This window comes from Neolamprologus multifasciatus, chromosome 17 (assembly GCF_963576455.1).
Source record: "Neolamprologus multifasciatus chromosome 17, fNeoMul1.2, whole genome shotgun sequence".
NCBI classification, from domain to species: Eukaryota; Metazoa; Chordata; class Actinopteri; order Cichliformes; family Cichlidae; genus Neolamprologus; species Neolamprologus multifasciatus.
Window position 1 is genome coordinate 2,893,554 of NC_140455.1, and position 22,348 is coordinate 2,915,901.

The 22,348-nt window shown below is 39.9% G+C and overlaps 2 protein-coding genes and 1 long non-coding RNA gene across 3 annotated transcripts in view; 2 read left to right on the forward strand and 1 right to left on the reverse strand.

Moving 5' to 3' along the window:
- The window catches only part of LOC146498715 (uncharacterized), a 74,869-nt gene extending 64,052 nt beyond the window's left edge, over window positions 1–10,817 (forward strand). The window contains exon 2 of the long non-coding RNA XR_014870112.1: window positions 8,092–10,817. This is a non-coding gene — a long non-coding RNA (uncharacterized LOC146498715). The remainder of the gene's footprint in view (window positions 1–8,091) is intronic.
- Window positions 1,281–19,346, reverse strand: ttll12 (tubulin tyrosine ligase-like family, member 12). Its single transcript, XM_085137345.1, has 14 exons — window positions 18,297–19,346; window positions 17,938–18,113; window positions 16,345–16,543; window positions 15,926–16,085; window positions 15,630–15,763; window positions 12,818–12,894; window positions 9,894–10,010; window positions 7,748–7,936; window positions 6,605–6,716; window positions 5,332–5,483; window positions 4,808–4,889; window positions 4,648–4,716; window positions 4,217–4,355; window positions 1,281–1,752 (listed from the first exon to the last, which is right to left on the reverse strand). The coding sequence occupies exons 1-14, from the start codon at window positions 18,435–18,437 to the stop codon at window positions 1,601–1,603; spliced, it is 1,899 nt and encodes a 632-aa protein (XP_084993471.1). The 5' UTR covers window positions 18,438–19,346; the 3' UTR covers window positions 1,281–1,600.
- LOC146498720 (uncharacterized) lies at window positions 19,321–20,541 on the forward strand (the record flags this gene model as incomplete). The annotated part of the gene is made up of 1 exon (XM_085138275.1): window positions 19,321–20,541. A coding segment is annotated over one exon (909 nt), but the record flags the coding sequence as incomplete, so codon positions are not given.
- Window positions 20,542–22,348: the final 1,807 nt, after the last annotated feature.

Below are 22,348 nucleotides of genomic sequence, written 5' to 3' on the forward strand. Positions count from 1 at the left end.
TGTGTGTGGTAATATGTTGTGAACTGTAATGGAGGATGAAGGAACTGATACCAGTTACTGCCCCTCACACTCAGCAACATAGAAAACTCCTGGGACATTGAATATCAGACGTCAGTAGGAGAAGTCAGTCATACAGTGTTTAGATGTAGCGTTTTCTCCCACTGACAACGACTGAATCAGCTTTTTTGGATTTCCTAACTGGATGATTGAGCAAGAATCAAGACTGTGTGTGTGTGTGTGGGGGGGGGGGGGGGTGTTTCATACAAAGTACTGACTATCATTTTTCTACAAAGTGGAGCAGCCTGCTGCAGCATTTTTTCACTTTGTTTCCATCATTCCTAACACATTAGACTCACTGCCGCTTTCTACTCTCCCTGAGCACTCAACGCATTATGCAATCCGACTCACCCTTTCATACAAGCACTTTTTTTCTAGGCTGAAGTACTTTTTAGCTAACATGCATTAGTAGATGCTGCTCTGCCTCCTGAGCTACAACCAACTCTACCCCTCACATTTCAGGATAGCCTGGACTCAAACCAGGCCTGTTCAGAATGTGTACATTCTTATCATTGAAAGACTGGCCACTGAGTGTAAGTGTAAACACACTGCAGAGTCCTGGCCTGATGAGTTAGCTCTTCTGTGGTGTGTCATCCTCTTAGCCAGAGGCTGTTTGGTTCCCCCGATGAATAAAACATCAATCCACTGGCTGCTGTATCCTTGGGGATGGTGTTCAGTCTGTGTTGTATTATACTGATACATAGCCAATTTAGACCCATTTGGGGGTGCTTGAGTATCATCAGAGCACCCCTAAAATAACCATAGTTGTAATAACGGCATATTTTTGGTTATTTTCTAGAATTATGATGTTACACTTTTCTAATTTGTCTATTTACAACACTACAGCATAGACTGAAAACAGGTTTTAGGACCTGATTCACCCAGTTGGTGCTCCCATTACTGATGGCAATTTCACAGTCTCAGCCTGAGACTAAAAAAAGTCACTTGGGACGAAACATTTCTCCCACTGAATACGCTGCATCCAGATAAACAGAACCAACTTTCTGGGATCCTAATAGAGCCTGCATCAACACATATCAGATGTCCAGTAGGATTTTTTCTTTGATGGAGTTTCGAACTATATCTTTAATTTTTTGTATGCAGTATATGTGTGACGTCTTCTGAGCTACTGTCTGCAGGAACTGCAGAACAATGTCAGCCGTGTGTGTATGAGGAAACGTACAGCAAAAGACAGAAAAAGTAATTATAATGACACAAGAAGATGAAAGAGTACAATATGGCTTTAATGAACAGTGAAACTAAAGAGATTACATTTATACTCTCTGAGAAGCCTGAGAGAGAACATCAAGAGAAATCATCAACAGAAACTGAATTTTATCCATTTTTAATCTCACTGTGCAACACAGAACTGACGAGGTGTTCCTATATACGACTCTACGAGCACACAACCAGCAGAGTATGCAGCTGTTATCTCACATACAGGGAGTTCCACAGATGCAGCACAGATGGATAAGGGGAAGATTTCAGCAACTTGAAGCATGAAAACATAAACTAAAGACACTCCTCCATCATGTTCGGTTAATCACATGATTTGTGTGACAGGGCACTCCTCAGGCTGATCCAGGAACAGCGTCTGAAACATGTGGTTGTAGAAGTCAGGGTGGTAGAGGCAGGCTCGGGCACAGTCTGGGCTGAAGTTCAACTCTAGGATCTGAGGTTGTATTATACGTTCACCTGAAGGATGAGAACACATAAACACAGTAAATAAAGTTTTAGTGTGATAAACTGATATGTGCAATGTCTTTTTACAAAACTGTTGGCGGCACAACAGGTGTAGTTTTGTAAAAAGACTGTAAATGGGCCGAAATAGCCAAACACTTTCCAAAGATACTGTCTCATTAAGCTCTCTGAAGCTCACAGTAAACACATTTCTTGATGCCATATTCTAGGAAGACTGGATAAGCAGAAAATAACTGCAAAATATGGCATATCTTTATCCTGTCTTCCACCCCAACCAATCACAGCAGATGGCCCCGCCCCTGCCTGAGCCTGGTTCTGCTGGAGGTTTCTTCCTGTTAAAAGGGAGTTTTTCCTTCCCACTGTCGCCAAAGTGCTTGCTTATAGGGGGTCATGTGATTGTTGGGCTTTTCTCTGTATGTATTATTGTAGGGTCTACCTTACAATATAAAGCGCCTTGAGCCGACTGTTGTTGTGATTTGGCGCTGTGTAAATAAGATAAAATTGAATTGAAGTCTAGATGCAGACACTTTATTCTGGTTCAGATGCACCTGGTTCCAACCAAGGCACGATTACAAGGATTCAGACTCTGGGGTAGGGTCTGCATGTTTTGTTGTAAAAAAGGTGTTTTGAGTTTCTTTTCTTTAATCTGTACCCTTCTCCTGTCACTTTCATGAATCCCTGTTTTACTCTGAGCCTTTGTCTTCAAAAGACCTTGAGCTCAATAAGGCCTCTGAAATGTTGATAGATACTACAAGGGCTCATTTTGATTTAGTGGTGAAAGTGACCTCTTTTACATATTTACTACACAAATACAGACATTCACTCAATTCTAGCTGTGCATCAGGGAGAGTGTTAATCACGTGGAAGATTCTACCAAGCAGCTAAATCATTTAAGAGAGAAAAAACAGAATTGGACAGCTAACGTCCTGTGTCACTGACATCCTGATTTCTTCACACGTGGAGCGAAGGATGGAAATGCCTCTCATGCAGCCTGACACCAGCCTGATCTGAACTTGTGACGGTGGTTCTGAGAACCAGTTTGCTGCAAGAGATGCTGCTAAAGTGCAACTTGCTTGTTAAGTATTTAAACTTATAACCTCACTTTAACCTCTTTTCTACTGTCAGGGCTACTGTACGTGATGATCCTTTTTATCGTGCAATCTGTACTTGTGCAGTGTGGATTTTCTCCGAGCTTTCCAGAAAGTTGAATGATGGTAAAACATGCTTTGCACAGCTTTTAAATGAGTCTGTGTGATTCTTTTCTGCCTGGGAATGCATAACGGGACAAATGTGCAACCTCTCCTTTGCCCTCTCAACCTTGATTGAAGCAGAATCTCAAAGTTACAGAATCTTGTGTTAATGAATTTGGGGAGACAAAATAAATGTAGATGATGCTCCCAAAAGTCACAGAAGAAAAAACATGAGCCAGGTCAAATAAAAAGAGAGCTTGCCTTTGAAACAAATATGGTTAACCCTTTAAGACCTACCATAGAACCAAGTCCGCCAGAGCTTATATTATATTTTTACATGCTGTGGAGCCATTTTTGGGAGCATTTCAAGTTGCTATACATCAATTCAACCATTACAGCCCACATTTTAATAATATGTATGCATTAAGTGCATAGTAATTACATAAATTGCAAAAAAGTGCAATAAACTACAAAAAAATTGAAAATAGTTTTTGTTTTTTTAACATATATTTCTAGTTAGAGAAATTTAAGAGGCTTATCCCTCAAAACTGTAAATACAAAAAGTTGCACAAAATAGTTTCCCACCACAGGAAATTTATTTTGAGTGTCTTCATAGTTTTATTTTTGAAATACACCAATTTTTATATACTGCAGGAAAAACGAAAATAAATATTATAATGCAAATTTGCAAAAAAGCAGCATATGCATCAAAATAAACTATTTCCAGCAGCAATATGAGTCCTAAGCATCCCAGAAACGACACAGAAAGTCATAAAGTCAAACATAACTTTTAAAAACACCAGTATAGGCTCATAAGGCCCTGATGGTAAAAAACTACATTTCCGCGAAAATGACGTCACGTCCGGTTTCGGGCAGGTCATGGCGGACATGCGATAGTTCACGCTGACGTCTAATCCAATGTAGGAAGTGTTACAAACAGCTGATCGGATCGGCAAAGCTGTTTCTGGAATATTATGTTTTTGTTGCTGCAAGTGCTTTTTATGCAGTTTTTGCAAAACTATATGTGGAAGGAAACTGTGACCGAGGACAAGCTGATGGTATAAGATGTAAGTACAACTCCTCTGGTTTCATATGCAAAAAAAAATTATTGCGCTAGCTCACGTGGTTGCAGAGCTACCGGGATTTAAAAATAGTTACGCAAAACAGAGCGAGCCCGCTCTGACCGGTTTTAAAGGGTTAAGGTGCCATTCCTCTGAGGTTCAAGACAAATGTTACTGGCTTTGATGATCAGTAGGATAAATGCTCACCATTTTGTCCTCTACTCCACTTTAGCATGAGGTCTACAGCATAGATGGCTCGGGATGAAGGATAGGGACAAATACCATATGGTGCCGGTCTAGAAGTGGCTGCCTCAAAGAGCTCCTTGAAAGCTTTAAATAACTCTCCCTGTAAAGAAAAATGGACAAAAACCCAGATTTGAGTACGATAACCAAACTAGAATTAAGGCCTTAGAGATTCTGTCACACGTGCTTCATAATCTGTGCAGATGCTGGTACCTAATTTGCAGATTCAAGCAGGTGGTGTGAGGGCTTTAGATACACCTGGAAGAATCATAATTTGTGCTGACATGCCACTGATGACTGAAAACATCAGTGACCAGCTTCTTATAAACAAACCATTTCCCTAAACTCTCAGAAAGAGCATCCTAAACTGAAAAGCACTTAACATTTTCACTCACTTCCACTTCTTTCCATGGATACTGTGGGTACTGCTCCTCAAACATTGGGATGAACTCATCATAGTGAACCTATGAAAGGGACCCATCCAAACTGTTATTACTAGACTTTGATGACGACAACAGCTATGGCAAGACATGCAAATTAAAATAGAGAAGATACCTGCTTAAGCTCCACCCCCTCGGCATAGTTCATGACAGTGAAGTGCTTTTGGTAATCATCAAAATGGTCCAAGGAGAACGGTCTAGGCAGAAACACCAAAAGATCAGCACCAGCACGGCAAAGAGTCAAAGATGGAGCAACAACAAACTGCCCTCATAACAGGTTTAACTTAGTGAAGAGCCAATCAATGGATAAGAAACAAGACAATCTTTGAATATGAAAGAAGAGACAGAAACATTATTTTGCTAGTTTTGGTTGGTTTGTAATTTCTATGTTAACTTTTGATATATTTAATAAAATTGTTGTTTTTTTTTACATCAAATGGAACAAAAAACAAACAAACTAATGAGTGCCACAAAAGCAGTGTGTGCCATCATCTGCCTTTTCCTGTCTGACTTCGCTTTGCTTCGTGTCCACAGATTATTAACTATGGATGTAATCCAGCTACTATGAAACAAAGTCTGAGGAGACTGTGCAGAGAAAGGTACCCTACAGTTCTCTTTCTGTATGTATGCATTTCTTACCTGTTGGCAAAGCGCAGCCAGAAGACATTATAGGCATAGAGACGCAAAGGCTGCACAGAACGCAACATCAACATGTAGCGAATGTCAAACTTCACCATTCCCACTTCCTCCCTGCTGAACAGGACGGGATCTTCGAGATACTTACACACCACCTGGAACATGAAAACAAATGTGAGCTTTACAGTCCTGACACCGTGTGAATCTTAAAGTCATGCAGCACGGAGTCTGCAATTCTGTATCCCTTTGAAGATTTCTGTGATGGAAATTTGTTTTACCGTAGTGTATCGATCCTGTGTTCTGCTAACAGTAAATATAAATATATGAGTTACAGATAGAAAGGATAGCATCATATATGTCTTATGTGGTGAAACAGCAAATGGAGCACTTTTCTACCTGATCACTGTTCTCTGTGCTAATCTAACATTCACGCTCTCGCACTCAAACCCGATGGACGCGTCAGAGAGCAGCTCGGGGGTTAATCTTGCCCAGAGATATTTGGCATGCACCACTGGAGCAGATGGGATCAAATCACAAACCTTATTAGCAGATGAACTGTTCTATAATTACTGTATTATTTTTGTAAAGTAATGCAGTGTTATAAAATGAGAATATCTATTAGTTAATGAAGTTAACAATAATGGTAAATGGTCTGTATTTGTAAAGCGCTTTACTTGGTCCTAAGGACCCCAAAGCGCTTTACACTATACACAATCATCCACACATTCACACACTGGTGATGGCAGCTACATTGTAGCCACAGCCACCCTGGGGCGCACTGACAGAGGCGAGGCTGCCGGACACTGGCGCCACCGGGCCCTCTGACCACCACCAGTAGGCAACGGGTGAAGTGTCTTGCCCAAGGACACAACGACCGAGACTGTCGGAGCCGGGGCTCGAACTGGCAACCTTCCGATTACAAGACAAACTGCCAACTCTTGAGCCACGATCGCCCTCTAATAATAGTTAATAACAGCTAATCATGCATGAATGTCATTGTGACTGGTTGTCTGTAACTCTGTGTTAGCCCTGCGACAGGCCGGCGACCTGTCCAGGCTGTGAGACTAGTTTATGGTCATTCTCATCACACTGCTCTTCTCTTTTCCTAATTAATGATCAAGTCTTCTACCCATCTTTCTTTGACCTCATCCACCATTCAGGTCAAGTGGAAGCGGTTTGGAAAGTGATACAGAAGGCCCTTTCTGAACATATACACATATACATACATATATAAGTTTATATAAGTGTCATTCTTTCTGTGTATGTGTGCCATCACCTTTGGTGTACTCTCTCGCTGCCTGATGATGTAATCCAGGTTGTTGGTTATGTGTGTGTCTAGTCCACGAGCTAAATTCCAAGGCTTACAGATCCAGTGGTTATCTTCTCCCCTGAAACAATATAAGGCAACTTTTAATTATCCAGTTAATAATGATAATAACAACAATAATAAATACATTTAAAAAAATTATTTCTTCATTGTAACACTGCCTGTTTATGGTCCACACTTGTAAGGAAAATGCATTCGTGGGTTGTTCCCTTTAAAATCTGCATCTCTGCTGATGCCAAACAGCTTAAGCTGCTATTGACTTTTACTTGCTGCTGTTTATTAAATTAGATGATTGAAGTCTGAAGAAAGAAGAAATATAAAGTTTATTATTTTACAATTCAAATCTATTTTATTTATATAGCACCAAATCACAACAGCAGTCGCCTCAAGGCGCTTTACATTGTAACATTAATAAACAGGAACATGTGGAAGAACCATCCAAGCCACAGACTGGATCTCTCCTGTTCACCAGGAGGGTCACACACTGTTGTGGCATCCCACCCTTCAATCTGCATTTGTCACAACATGCCCAAGCAGACCCTGTAAGTGTTTAATGGGACTGAGGTCGGGAGTGCAGGCAGGCCATCCTCTAATCTCTGATAAACCCCACCCTATCTTTAAGTTCAGTCCCAGACTGTGGCAGTATGTCGATATCTCACCATCACACTGCCTCTACCAGAAGCTGTTACAGTATAGCCTGGATTATACTTGCTGGTGACCCACATGTACAGCTTCCAGTTCCCTTCTTTCAGCACTTCTCAAGCTTCTCATGCTCCTTTTTCCTGATATTGCTGCCATTTGATAACAACTACGACCGTCTTCCTCTGCTTGTCCAGCATCACTATGTCAGCCATCACCAGTTTGTCTGTCTGTATCTGGAAGTCCCACAGGATCTTAGCTCGGTCATTCTCAAGCACCCTAGGGGGGCGTGTCCCTTTTTGACCTCAGGACTTCCAGGCCGTACTCAGCACAGATGTTTCTGTAACTATTAAGCATGTCTGTGTGAAACACTGCAGTTAAGTTCTTCCTTCCTTTTATTATTTGTCATAAAAACTAGAGATGACTAGAAACAAACACAATCAGAATCCCAACCTTTGTTGCTGGTAATGCTTGATGAATTGTGGCAGCTCTGTCTGTAGGTTGAAGGTCTGCGGTAACCAGTCGGGTCCTGGGCTGCCTTTCACCCTGCGAGCCACAGCAGCCAGGCAGTCCTTCACAGTGACGACGCTCTCACAGGGAAACTGGTTCAGCAACACATGAGGTCGCTCCACACTGAGTTTGCTGCCAAATCAAAACATGATACTTAACCTTTCTGACAGTCCAACAACAGCCTCACCCAACGCTGGTTCATAGCTGCTTTATCAAGTGTCAACATAACTTTGCTGATAGACTTAGAATAATCACATGTTTGAGTTTGAGATTAACTCATGAACTAGAGGTGGGAATCACCATACATCCCACGATACGATATTATCACAATACTTAACGCACGATACGATATTATTGCAATTTTTTAAAAATATTTTGCGATATTCAGATTCTGTACATAAAGGTAAACTTTATCAATATTCATTTTCTCTAATATCAAAGTCTCACACTCAGTCTTTCTCTCATTTCAGTTTGATTGTTGACAAACTGAACGGTTTGTATTACAGTCTAGTCCAACTTAACTGAATCAACCATCTGGTACAATTATAGCTATTCTGAACTATGCAGTTTATGAAAACTATGCAGCCCCTTCAGCAACTGAAGAATTTGAAAGGAAATTAAAACAAAATATAATTTTACATTAAATAAAAAAGTTTTAAACTTAATTAAAATAAAACATGTCTTAAATTAAAATAAGTAAACTGTCATGTTTATTGCTGCCATAAAAAAGTTAAACACATTTGGACAGTGAAGGAATGTCAGGATTCTTGCTCAGAAAAAGGATCAACATGCTCTGAAGTCAGAGCACAAAAACCATTTTGTAACAAAATATCGATTTCTGCTGTCCCTGTATCCATACATTATTAGCAAACAAAATATCACCATGCTACACAGTATCGATTTTTTCCCCCACCCCTATCATGAACTCTGACTTCTTTTAACTTTCTGGTATTTCGGTATTTATGAACTTAAATACCTCCCCAGCATGAAAACAGGTCACTTTTTAAAATTGTGTTGGAATCAATTAAAGCTGAGATTAGGATGTTTATGCAACAATGTAGCGCAGCCTAGCAACAAACATACAGAGTTTATTATTAATTATTTACTTATTAAGTCACACAAAAAAACATGTTCACACACAATAAAGCCTGTTTTCATAATTCCTGCCTGGCAGTTGGTCAAGATCAGTGTTAGCTTTGAAATAAAGCTGATTTTTTTCTTTTAGTCACTCAACACACACACACCAACAGAATACACAAACTGTGAGTTAACATATAATAATATTATAACACAGCCAGGATCATACCTATTTGGACAATTGATCTCTATTATTGTTGGATCTTTACATTACAATATTAAGCACCTTAGGGCGCTATATAAATAAATCTGTTCACCACAAACGTGAATCAAACAATCAAGATGTGACTGATGTGCAGACTTTCAGTGTTATTTTGAAGAGCTTAACAAACGTTCAGGTGTTTTTATACGCAGTCATATTTGTTTTCAGAAGCTCAAAAATCATTTGGCAAACTAAAATAACTTCAAACTGAAAAATATCTAAAATCCTTGAATGAAAACCCTTTGCAACGTGACCCATGGACATCAGCAGTGTTGGGAAGGTTACTTTTAAAATGTATCCCACTACAGATTACAGATTACATGGCCCAACATGTATTTTGTAACGTATTCCGTTACGTTACTCAATGAGAGTAACGTATTCTGAATACTTTGGATTACTTAATATATTGTCATGCTTTCTACAACTACATGAATGAACTATTTCTGTGTGATTTATTACTATTAAAGAAGGTTACTCGCCAACCAGTACCAACTGTGATGCTTTTGTGTTCACTTAATACAACCTACTGACACAACGATCAGAAAAGCACTATACTTAGTGCATAAAAATTAGGAAGGAATTAGGAAGCTGTGTGCTGTGACTCTGCAGAAACAGGTGCTTCCTGGTTTCCTTGAGCACATGTTTTTTTAATCCAACAGCTACCATGTATGAAACAGTCACTCATGAAGAAATCATGTCTGTCTAGCTCCATAATGTCACCGAGTTATGAATGCAGCTTTGCTTGCTCACCTGTAGTCTTTGATGTGATTATAGCGCCAAATGATATCTGCCTCGTCCTCATCCTCTATCAGCTGAAACCGAGGGTGGCTAAGGTTGTTTGTTACTTGTGACATTTCAGAGTAAACCCTGGAAACAAATGAACAGAAAATAACAAAAAAACTCTTTTTATTGAGATTTTTAATCAGCACTTAAAGTGGACATGAAACTCTTTATCTATAAACTTGCACCACTGAGCCGTGCTCTCAAAAACAGACTGTCTGTGACGCTGGATTTAAGAAATTAGGGTTTAAAGTTTTAAAACATGTTTAGCGCCATCTTGTGTCAGTATATTATGTGACATCATCGGGTTGTTGGTTGCGATCAGTAGACTTGCATTAGTTTATGTTAGGTAATTGGTAACAAAATCAATAACTCAGGCAAAGTGAGGGGACGTAAACTAAAAATCAGTCTCTGGTGGCTCTTCGTTGTTTGGTTAGCTATACTGAAACGGGAAAATACACCTGCTAGCTGTAATGTTTGGATTTGTAAAGCACTTTTATGGGCTCAAAATGTGGTCATAAATATTTTGTACTTGTAAATCAGTTTTGTATGTGTAAAAAGAATTTGTGTATGTGTAAAAAAGATTTATGTGTGGATTTAGCCAAAAAAAACGCTGCAAGTTACAAGTACGAATTTTGACCCTATTTTTCTTCCTTTCATCTGATTGGTCAATGTCATGTCAATCACAAATGTAACAATCCAATCAGAGAACAGATGGGTTTGGCTGTCGGAGGGGCGCTTTTTTGAACTGCAGGTCTTTGAAGGGAATAAATGCCCTTTTACATGCCAACCCAGCGTTTTCCTTCATCACCACAAAGGAAAACAGTCTGTGGTTGTCCAAGTTTGGTGATTTTTGTGTCACAGGTCTACGTGTTTAATATAGGGACTTCCACAGCCTTTTCAACAGCGCTGCGGACCGCGGGGTGGGGGCGGGCAGTGTTTTGGAAATGACAGTCTTCATTACAAAGCTTTCTTCGTTATGAATTAGCATGTTTTTATTGAACATTTGAAGAACTAGCAAAAAAAACAGAAACTCTTGTAGAGGACATAAAGTCAGAGATAGAAAAGACAAGGAGCAGGTGCATCTAGTACAGGTAGAGCTGCTGCAAAAACCCACAGAGCTCAGCAGCCAGCGCAACAAATTCTGGATCCTTTGCTTTTAGTTAGCATTAGCATTAGCAGCACATCCTGAGTCCGATGTGAAAGGACTTTTATGCTGCGCACTGTGACTCACAGCAATGGTCCTGGGTCAGCCCTGACTTTGTGTTAAACTAATTCTAAAGTAAGAATGGTATTTCTAACCACTGATATACCACAACTTTATCCTTTCAACAGCTACGATAACTGCTATCGGATATTTATATAGAGATCCTCCAGCTTCAAACTGTATTACCCTTCAAGGACCTGCAGTTCATAAAAAGCCAACTTCGACAGCCAAACCCATCTGTTCTCTGATTGGATTGTTACATTTGTGATTGACATGACATTGACCAATCAGATGAAAGGAAGAAAAATGGGGTCAAAATTCGTACTTGTAACTTGCAGGGTTTTTTTGGCTAAGTCCACACACAAATTCTTTTTACACATACGAAACTGATTTACAAGTACAAAATATTTATGACCACATTTTGAGCCCATACACTTTGTAAATGAAGACTGTATGAAGGAAAGCCTGTTTGAGTCAGATGACAGGTTGTTCACCAGACTCACAAGCTGGAGTCAAAAACGGATTTCTCCTTGTATGTACCGAGTGGCACAATCAGCGAACACGATTATATGTATTTTATGCAATAAAGGAATGTCTGTTCTCATCCAAACAGTTTACAACGTAACAGGTTAATACAGAGCTTCCCATTGTATACTCTTGTATACTCTTGTATACTCATTGTATAAGTTTAATCGGCTTCCTCTGATATATACGATCTCAAAGAGATTGAGCTCTTCCAGCTTATCTTTACCCACAAGTGGAAGAAAAGGATTAAACATCCAGCCTTTTTATGGGGACGGTGACACAGAGCGCTAAAGTAAAGTTTACTTAGCAGTGACTTTGCTAATAGTTCAACATATTTAATTCTAATTCAAAGTATAATCAAGACCAGATCTAATCACTATGAAGAGTAAGAAAATCATGTTTGAGCAATGAACGCCTGACTTTTTCACCCAGATTCCCGAAGCATTCTTTTGACTACAGTGTGTCCTCGGCTCCCTCTGTGAATGAGACTCTGTGTGTGTGTGTGTGTGTGTGTGTGTGTGTGTGTGTGTGTGTGTGTGTGTGTGAAAGGCACCAGAGTCCAATGTTTGAATAACAGAAGTGATGCTGTGACTGACAAACACAGCGTCATAAAGGGAAAAAGCAGGTTCACATGAGACTGAGCTAATGAGAACTCATGTTGATGTAAAGCTGCACATAAACTGAAGGAGACATGATGAAGCGATTTGTTGTATAAAACCCTGAGCAGAAGTTATTTTGAGTTTCTTTCAATTCAGAAAAGTTTGTCTAGTTGTAGAAGTAGCATGAAACAATGAATCCTGTACATGCACCTTAGATTTCAGTTGAACGTGTATCCAGATACATTCCACCACACACTGAAATCTGGCCTCTATGTTGGTAAAGACTAAAATATTATCTATAGTCAGACAAACACTACATGGAGATCATCTCGACCTGCAAATTCCCAACAAAGTAAATGTGTTATCTTTAGTGAGGGAGAGAGTGGAGGCAGGCAGTGACCTTCCTGATACACATGAACCAGCTCAGTATTTCTCCTTCATATACAGATATCCACTTTCTCTGTGTCACATTATCATTATTATATTATCCAAATACAGAAGTCTCAGAAAGGCACTACAGGTAAATATAATAATAAAGATTTCTGTAACAGTGAGAAACTTACTTGTAGACTTTGTCCTTCGGAACAGTGTAAGGCTGTATTTCCACTGGAAGCTGCTCCTTGTTTTCCCGAGCAATGTTCTGCAGACACAGAGACGACCCAACAACACCGACGATTAGGCTTCAGTTCAGCTCAGATATTGACTGTGGATACATCACATACAGTGGTGTCTGACTTCATATGTTTGTCAAACTTAAATGTTTCAGATCATCAAACACATTTAAATCCAGGACAAAGATTTCACCTCCTTTAAAAATGCAGTTTTAAATGTTTATTATTAAGGGGAAAAACCAGCTGGGCCCACTCATCTTTGCAGGATTGTTGTAATTCAGCCACACTGGAGGGTTTTTCAGGTCATGCCACAACATCTCAAGATTCAAGATTCAAGAACTTTATTGTCAATACAATAATATACACAGTATACAGCGTACCGAGATGCTGTTTCACCCCAAGCCCCCCATGGTGCATTTATAAGAGTATAAATGATAAATCTCCAAGAGATATAAAACTAGGATTTACACATAAATAATAACTTGCTAAATTTGGGTCAAATTAAGTGATAAAAAGGTACTATTACTAACTTTATCTATGTACAATAAAGAAAGACAAGGCAGAGACAATATGAAGTGGATTGTGCAGCAGGTACTGAATACCAGGTTCAAGTTATGAGTCAGGATATTTTAGACAAGATCGGACGAAGACGTGCAAGAGACAAAATGTGCAAATATAGTTGAGATGTGTTCAGTAACTATGTGACTGAGTGTGCAAATAAGCAGATTGTTCCCAGGTTCAGTTTGTAGTGCATTTGTGGAAATTTGTGTTGTTTTTGAGTCTTTTGGGGAGTACTGTAAGGTGTTTGTGTTTATCAGTCCTCTGGTGGTAGTGAGTTGAGGGTCTGACTGCTTGGGGGAAACGTTCTTGCAGTTTCTGGTCGTTACAGTTTTGATACTGCGAAAACATCTGCCAGATGGAAGGAGGGAGAACGGTGCATGTGAGGGGTGGAGAGTGTCCTTCACTATGCTGTTCGCAGGTCGGATTCAGGTCAGGACTTTGACCGGGCCTCTAAAGCAGGGTTTTAATAGTTTTGCAATTTTCATTAGTTTTTATTTTTATTTAGTTTTGACTTCAGATTTTCAATTTTATATCAGTTTTAATTCGTTTTTACCAATTGTTTGCTAGTTTAGTTTAGTTTTTATTTTTTTGAAAATCCTTAGTTTCAGTTTAGTTTTGATTAGTTTCAGTTATAGTTTTAGTTGTGTTTGCAATAATTAAGTGTAACAAAATCCCAGTTTCATCATATCAGTCATTCTGCTCATCCTTGGGTATGTTGCTATTCCAGCTACCATACTGCACCCTGGACAGGTCGCCTGTCTGTCGCAGGGCTAACACGCAGAGACAGACAACTCACATTCCCACCTATGGGTTCTTTAAATAAATAAATAAATAAAGGCAGATGAACAACCATTGATACCAGGCAACTATAAAATGTATATCTTGGCCCCAATGAGACTATTAACTCTCGCAGCACCGGGTGTTCGTAATTTTGATTTCAAGTGAATTGATAAACTTTTTGAAGGTAATTGACTCACACAGTTGTGTAGATATCCCCGTCCTGTTGTCTCGGGATGCATCACGCTGCCTTGCCTGGGGTTAGCTTCTGTTTTCTGGGGATGAGGGTTGAGTGTGCTCCCTTACCTTCTCAAGCTAAGCTAGGTTAGCCTTCTTGTGTGAGCTTTTCAAGTGCACTTTAAGGTTTGTGGGATTTTTTTCCCTTTAGAAACGTCCCTCATAATTTGTCTCTTTCCACTACAAGACACTTGCTTTATCCAAAACACAGTCATATTCAAAGTAATCCCAAATTGGACTCTGGCTCCCGACTTTTCCTGACATGATTCTGCGCGTGGACGGAGCAGCAACACAGACGACTGGACTAACGTGCTGCCACCTGCTGGCATAATGAGACACAGCAAGAAAAAAATCTGGAAACTAAACTTCATTTTCACCCTTGACTCTTGTATGACACGCACACATCTATGAAAACTAAACACATTTTTGCTATAAATTCAGTTAACTTTAGTTAGTTTTGTGAACACTCATTATAGTTTTAGTTAGTTTTCCTTTTTTTGTTTTTATTTTTATTTCTGTTAACGAAAATGTTTTTTCACTTCTAGTTTTCGTTATTTCGTTAACGATAATAACCTTGCTCTAAAGCCTATATGTTGTTTTTCTTAAGCCACTCAGAGGTGGACTTGCTGGTGTTTTTTGGGTCATTGTCCTGTTGTAGAACTCAAGTGTGCATCAGCTTGAGGTCACAAAGAGCTGGCCGGATATTCTCCTTCAGGATGTTTTGGTAGACGGCAGAATTCATGGTTCCATTTACCACAGCAAGTGTTGCAGGTTCTTAGGCAGCCACACAGACCACCACCATATTCTACTGTTAGGAAGATGCTCTGGTTCTAAGTGTCTTCTTAATTCAGCAGGTCTTCCAGTAATCAGGCCTGGTGTATTTAATCAAACTGAACTCACCTTTCAAAAACATGTGGTTAATCACAGTTGGATCATAATTTAGGAAATGAGGAAGGGGGTGACTGGACTGTGCCTTAGGTACCGAATGAAAATACTTTGTCGTATTTATATCTCCTATTAGTAAAACTTATTTAACATTATTTACTACTTTGTGAACTGTTTGACTTTTTTTTTTTTATCAAGAATCCAAAAGACTGAATCTGAGTTTGAGAATAATTCAATAATTCAATAATTAAATAGAAGTTTAATAGAATTCTTGAGGCTGATAAATTTGTGTGGTACTCCTCACCTCAAAGAATGAGTCCGGGGGCTCAGCTGTGACGCTGCTGACCTCTTCTAGATCACTAGGTATCCATGGTAACAGACGGCATTGCCGCACCAGAGGGTCTGGCTCTCCATATGTGTAGTCACGGGTAACTTCATCTGTGGATAATAATGTAATAAAACATTATGTCGTCCAATCATGTTGCATGTTTTAACAGGGAAACTCTATTTCAGGTGTCTTGTATCCAAAAATAACCAGATGTATTCATTTTCTGAACTGTGACATGGCGATCGCTCTCTGTATGCTGTGTCCGCTGTCACCTCCTTCGTGCAGGTCCTGCAGAGACCAGAGCACGGTGTAGGCTAACTGGCCCTGCACGGAGAAGAAAGGAGCCATGCTGCAGGTCGGTTGATCAGAGTGCCGCACCTGAGAGCCAAACTCATCCATGATGTACCACACGGGAACCTTGTCCTCTGGGGACTGCACAGGAAAACATGGGAGGAAGTGAGGCAGAGGAGGGTCAGGTTCTGGCTTTCAGGTCATTATTATCACAAACTCCCTTTTGTTCAAGCGTTCATGTGCACACAGGAGGCTCTCTGAGGACTCAGCAGTTTTGTGTTACACATTAGCTGCTTTATACTGAAATAAGTCAACGTCAATAAGTTTCACATCATGGTTCCTACAGTAGCTTCATGTGTAGTACATATCTAAGTGATAAGAGTGGTGTTTTCTCACACACCCCCTGAGAGAGCTGATAAGTCTGGTTGTACTTCCACATGCGCTCCATCACCAGCTCCACCGTGTCAGGGTCGGGGACCTCACCATGGAAGTCCAGCCCCATAAGGGCCGCCATTCTGGGCAACAGGCCTGGGATCTGTTCCAGCTGCTGCCGGGCATGATCCACGCGGTACGTCCACGCGTGATCCACCAGGAAAACGCTGCAGGAATATGGAGACAATCTCACGTTAGATGTTCGTTTGGAAAATTACCTTTAAAGAGCTTTAAAATGCTGACGATTAATAAAATCTTAAAAATCTCTTTATTCACATAAAGAGAGCGCTGACGGAAAGTAGCAGCAGGAAATTTGCCCAGAAACGATGCAGTTAAATATTTCTGTGGCGGTGTAATATGACTATGCTGCAGCAGCTCTCCCCCTGGATCCCTTCAAGCTGACACCCTGACCTGCAGGGCACTTTTATTAATCATTTGTAGTCTATGAAATATTACTGGATGAACCTTTAACCTTGTCACTAAAGCAATAGTTCATTTTAAAATGAAATGTAGTTACAACCAAGGGTTAAAGGGATTTCCATGGTTTTCTTAAGAATTCCAGTAATGCAGTTGTTAACGATGTTCTCTTCTCACTATTTTGTTATAATGTTAATGAATTTAAGGTTTTGTGTTATTTTGTTTATATAAATACAAAACAGTAAAGGACAGGGTCAGGATTTCAATGTTCACAGCAATAACACAAAAACAACTATCCAGTTATTGTTCACCATAAGGTAAGACAACTTTTCAGATTCATTTCAGCTATTCTGAACATCACCCCATCCATGGGCTTCCTCTAACTACCTGTTCAAGGATTAACAGTTTCAAAATATGAAGCTCATATAAATATACTAGATACCTCGACTTTGGCACAGCTTTGGAGGAGCAGAATCAAAGCATCTCAAAATATCAAATATGAAAAAGTATGATCTAACATCCAAGAGGAGAGGTAAAGGAAAAGCAATTTTCTGTTAAATAATTTATCTTTTACTTTGTTGATTTGTTAGTTGGAGGCTGGAGATCATCATGGCTATGTCCTTATCATGGACGCGGCTATTATAGTTAACGAAAACTGAGCTAAAAAGTGAAACAAAATGTAAAAAAGTTTTGGTTTGAAATCAAATTTAAAAAAATACTGTTTTTGTTTATACACCACATCATTATTTAATCATTCGTTATTATTGTCTGGTCCTCTTGCTCTTCCTCCCATCAGACCAGGTGGTCTCAGCAGATGGCCCCGCCCCTCCTTGAGCCAGGTCCTGCTGGAGGTTTCTTCCGGTTAAAAGGAGTTTTTCCTTCCCGCTATTCCCAAAGGGTTTCTCAGGTTTTCTCTGTACTATTGGAGGGTCTTTAACTTTTAATATAAAAGGCCTGTATTTAAACACATTATATAAATACAACTAAAGTGCAGCCTGCACCTTTGACGTGGTGCAGGCTGCAGTCTACAGTCATGTATAGTGACATAAATAAATGTTAAGGTCGTAGCGTTCCTTTCCTCTCCAAGGAGCACAAAGACAAACATGCAATCAGTGGAAGAAGAGTTATCGTTTGGCGCCCTCACCTGGTCGGCTCCGAGGCTTGCAGACCACTCTCCCGGGTTACAACCACTTTACATCTGATCTCATCTCCAGGATTGTCCTTCTTCTTCTCCTCTCCGTTTTCTTCATCTCCCTCCTCCTCATCTTCATCTTCTTGTTGGAACTGCATTATTCCGAAAACTTCCCCGGCATCATAAATCTACGAAAACAAACATGGCATGAAGGGGCCCGCTGGGAGGATGTCTTTTTAATGTGTGCACGCCGAACCCGAAAGTGCTGCATCTCAGTGTGTATGAAATGTCAGCAGCAGCTTTTTCTGCAACAGTAAACTGTTATTAGGACTGAACATGTGTTTCAGTGCTTCGTGATGTCTGCCTCACACCTCGCTGGTGATCTTGTGGTGCAGGCTCCTCCAGTAGACCGGAGGGATCGCTGAAGCCTGGAGCGCTGCGCTGTGGAGAGCCACGAACACGCGGAACTCCTCGTCCTCCGCGCCGTTCGGAACCGTGGGGTTTGTTGACATTACTGCACTGGAAGTGTATCTCACGTGGAGACGGCGTTAGTAAACCCGGAAGAAGGAGGAGTTTAACAGCTACACAGCTATGCATTGTGGGAGAGTTTTTCGACTATCTGAACTAAAACATACTTCACAAATTAAAAAACCATTAACTCACTTTTAGAAAAAAGTAACTGGGTTAAAACGCAAAGTCTCAGATGTCAGAACAAAAATAAATATGGTCTTTAAATTAAGTAAATACAACCTGGACAACAAAATAATACATGTTGGTGTGTCATGTTAGTCATTATTTATTTAACAAAACGCCAAAATGCAGAAGCAGAGTGTGAAAAGCGAGTCCAGCCCCTGGTTGTTTCTGTCATTTAGTTTTTCCGACTGTCTGCATGTTGGCTTAGCTACTGTTCAATGATAGTGACTGTGTGAAATGTCATGTATTGATTATCTGAGGCTATATTTGAATAAGACCTGCTGAGGACCAGATGACTTCATTTACATCCCGATATGTAAAACCTTAGGGAGGTGTTATATGTTCTTAGTACCACGACTGTAAATGCTTACTGACACGGACAAAAATCACAGTTCGTGCCCATTAACGCAAACACACTGTTTGTTTTGCCCTAAGACCAGCTGTTATACATCTGTCAGTAGCTTCTGGTTTTATCAGCAGTGGCAGAAGCTCAGGCTGGTACAGATGCTTTATATTGAATTTGGTTCAGTTTAAGTTTAATCAAACTTTTGGATAGCTAACCCTAACTAACCTAGACAAACACAACTAGTATCTGCTGGCTGTCTGTTATGAGGGGACCTCGACAGCAGATCTAATCACTAAAGTTGTGGACACATATATGTGACAGACACAGAGGTATCAGAGTACCTGTAGCGTGTCTGAAATGATCTGAGATGTTTGTTTCTCATTTGGCAAATACAGAATTTCTGTGTCACATTAAAACTTCTGCGTTCTTCTCTCTTTGTTGTCAGGTACAGGATAGATGGACAGTTTTGTCCAGCTGCAAACATCCCGCTGCAGCGCGACACCAACACACTTCATGAGATCCTCAGAGAAAAAAGCTATGAAGAAAAAGTGAGGACAGTCATTGGGGAAAGAAACTCTGAAAACAGTAAAGTTTATGTAGGCAACAGCGTGGTTATAGCCAGGTTTTTAAAACCTAAACACGCAGAATATCGAGTTCTTCAAAAACTAGAACAATTGAGCCAAAACTTCCTGCTCCTCTACTCTTATCTCTCCCCATGTAGCACGTGTACAGACATAAATGATAACAATAACATCCTTAAACAGATTGACATGTACATTCACAAATGGACAGACAGTGCCGTTGTGTTTACAAAAGTTTATGACAAATCAAATTCTGAAACTCAGTCTGCAGTTGATGTTAGCACACACACACCCATAGACAGAGGGGAGTTGGCAGAGTCACTTCTCGAGCTCGCGTGGTCACTGGGCAGCCTCAGAAACATATTTCGCTGTGATAAAACGAGTAATTCTGAGTTAGAGTGTCACAGCTGCTGTACAGATGGCAGCTATTCTGAGTTTTGTATTAATAACAATGTTAGCCCTCAACAGGCAGGAAACCATAGACGGGAAAGGAGACAGAGTGAGAGGAGCAGCAGAAACAGTAAAAAAGCTGGAAAGCACAAAGGTGGAGGCAGGAGCAGCAGGAAGAGAAGCAAACATAGTAGCAAGAGAAGGAGCAGAGGAGGAAGTACATGGGGAAGCAGCTGTAAAAACAGAGGTGGAGGCTGCAGGAGGAGCAGTAGCAGTAAAGGTTCGAGGAGTTAAAAACAAACCATCATCCCTGGAGACAAACTTCCTTCACACTTTTAAATGATTTTTCCCCAGCATTTAAATTCTACTTAAAACAAAATATAAAAAATGTTCTGCCCTGTTTTTTCTGAATAAAGTCTTCAGCTTCAAACCTGCTCTGTGTCTGTCTCCGTTACATCTGCAGATTAGACTTGATTTACTGATGTCAGTCCCACATCGAGATGTTTATTGAGGTACTTACTGTTATTCTGTTTATAATCCAACAGTGCACAGTTGAATGAAAATACATTGCCAGGCAGGTATGTTGAAGTCCATTTTTTTGACATGGAATAAGTAGCCATATAAATATATATATAAGAGCGCATCACAGAGACTTTATTATTCCCAGAGGAAAGATTAGTTGTCATAGCAGCAAATACACAACAAACATCAAGCACACACCAATTAGTTAAACTGCAGGAATGTCTTAAAGACATAAAGACCTGATGACCTCTAATGCTGGGTGTACTGCTGCTTGAGTGGGGGCTGTCCCTCTCCCTAAAACTGAATCACAGACTGCACAGTCAGTAAAAGTACAATACAAAGTTCTTGTTTCAAAATATACTCAATACATTTCAAATGAAATTAATGAATGAATTACACAGATGTCTGAATCAAAGTTTAATAATAGGAGATACTTACATGAAATGGGACACCCTGATTGAGATGCTGAGGATGTGACCTCCTCCTAAACTTTCTCCTTCTGTTTTCATCTAATCAGTTCACTGGAGACAAGATTGAACACAAATTCAATTTCTTATGTTCAGTAAGCTGAAAAACACTCACCTGTTTGTAGGTCAGTCCTGTCATCTCTTCCAACTATTTAATCTCTCTTGGCTCACGGTAATGTTTCAAATGAAACTGGTGGACAAGAATATTTAACTGTCTCTCTGTGAACACCACCTGGGCCTTTCCGTTAGGTTTCTCTGGAGCAGTGCTGGGATCGTGCAGAGTGGCAGTGATGTTGCCATACTGGTTTCTTGGGACAGCAAAAACCTGTTTCTGCTCTGACACAGAGCTGGAAACAGCCTCAGAAGTATCACCGGCTCCTTTTAACTAGCAGGACAAAGTAGCATGTAGTACTTGAAGGAGTCATCACAGCCAATCAGTTCTCAGGAAAATGGAACATCACATACATTTTCTCTTCTTTGATTTTCATCAATGTATTTCCTTTGAAATTTAAAAAATTATTTTTTTTAATTTATTTTGAAATATTTCCTTCTGTCAATATTTCTGCCTGATTAGAAGCTCATAGGCACTTCCTGTCACTCTACAATAAAACAATGTAAAGGCTGCCCTCTCTGCCCTCCCACTAGCTGACCTAACTGACACAAGTAAACTGTGTTAAGATGCCCTACATGGACTGAGGTTCTTGGCCACATACATATAGATTTGTGTGACTGTAGAAATCCTGCCATGAAGCTCCCAGCGCACATTTTTGATGCTTCTGTCTGTGGCAGAGGAGGTTTGGAGCTCTGCAGAGCCTTGGTGGCTTTTACTGACTTTACACCCCTACCCATTTATTATGAACAAACAGCACAACTGTTTGTGTTTTTTTTCTATATTACACTTGCATGATTTAGATTTATACTTATGTGGCAGCTGTTCACTGGCCTGACAAAGTTATTTTAAATGATATCATGTCATGAATAACACAAGTTATTTTCCATGAAATCGAAAAGTGGTGAAATTCTCAAAAAATGAATGAGACGTGCATGTAATTTGACATATTTTGTTGTTTTGTGTGTTTGTCTGTATGAAATTTTGACGTGTATCTGAAAAACACAATTTTGAAAACACTGGAAAGACCTCAAGACATTTTTTCTTTTGCTTACTATGTAAACAAAAATTCCCACCAATGCTTTTCAGTGTGAAATTTAGTGTGTAGAGAAAATACCTGTGCCAGGTTGTCTCCATCTAGTGGTGAATAACACATTACCACTACATCAGGTGAGTTTTTCTCTGTGCACAGTGACACAAAACTCATTTAACAACATAAACTATTTAAAAAATGATGCAGGCAGATCAAGGCAATGTTACAGATTCAGTAAGAACAGAAGTTTATTCCTTCAAATATGCAGGGCGTCACACTAAC

Excerpts from the sequence above, each read along its gene's own strand:
- ttll12 (XM_085137345.1), bottom strand. The coding sequence starts at position 18,437 with ATGTCAACAAACCCCACGGTTCCGAACGGCGCGGAGGACGAGGAGTTC. Across the intron at positions 15,764-15,925 it reads GCAGGACCTGCACGAAGGAG|ATGAAGTTACCCGTGACTAC; the intron begins GTGACAGCGGAC and ends TATTATCCACAG. Across the intron at positions 6,717-7,747 it reads AAGCATTACCAGCAACAAAG|GGGAGAAGATAACCACTGGA; the intron begins GTTGGGATTCTG and ends ATATTGTTTCAG.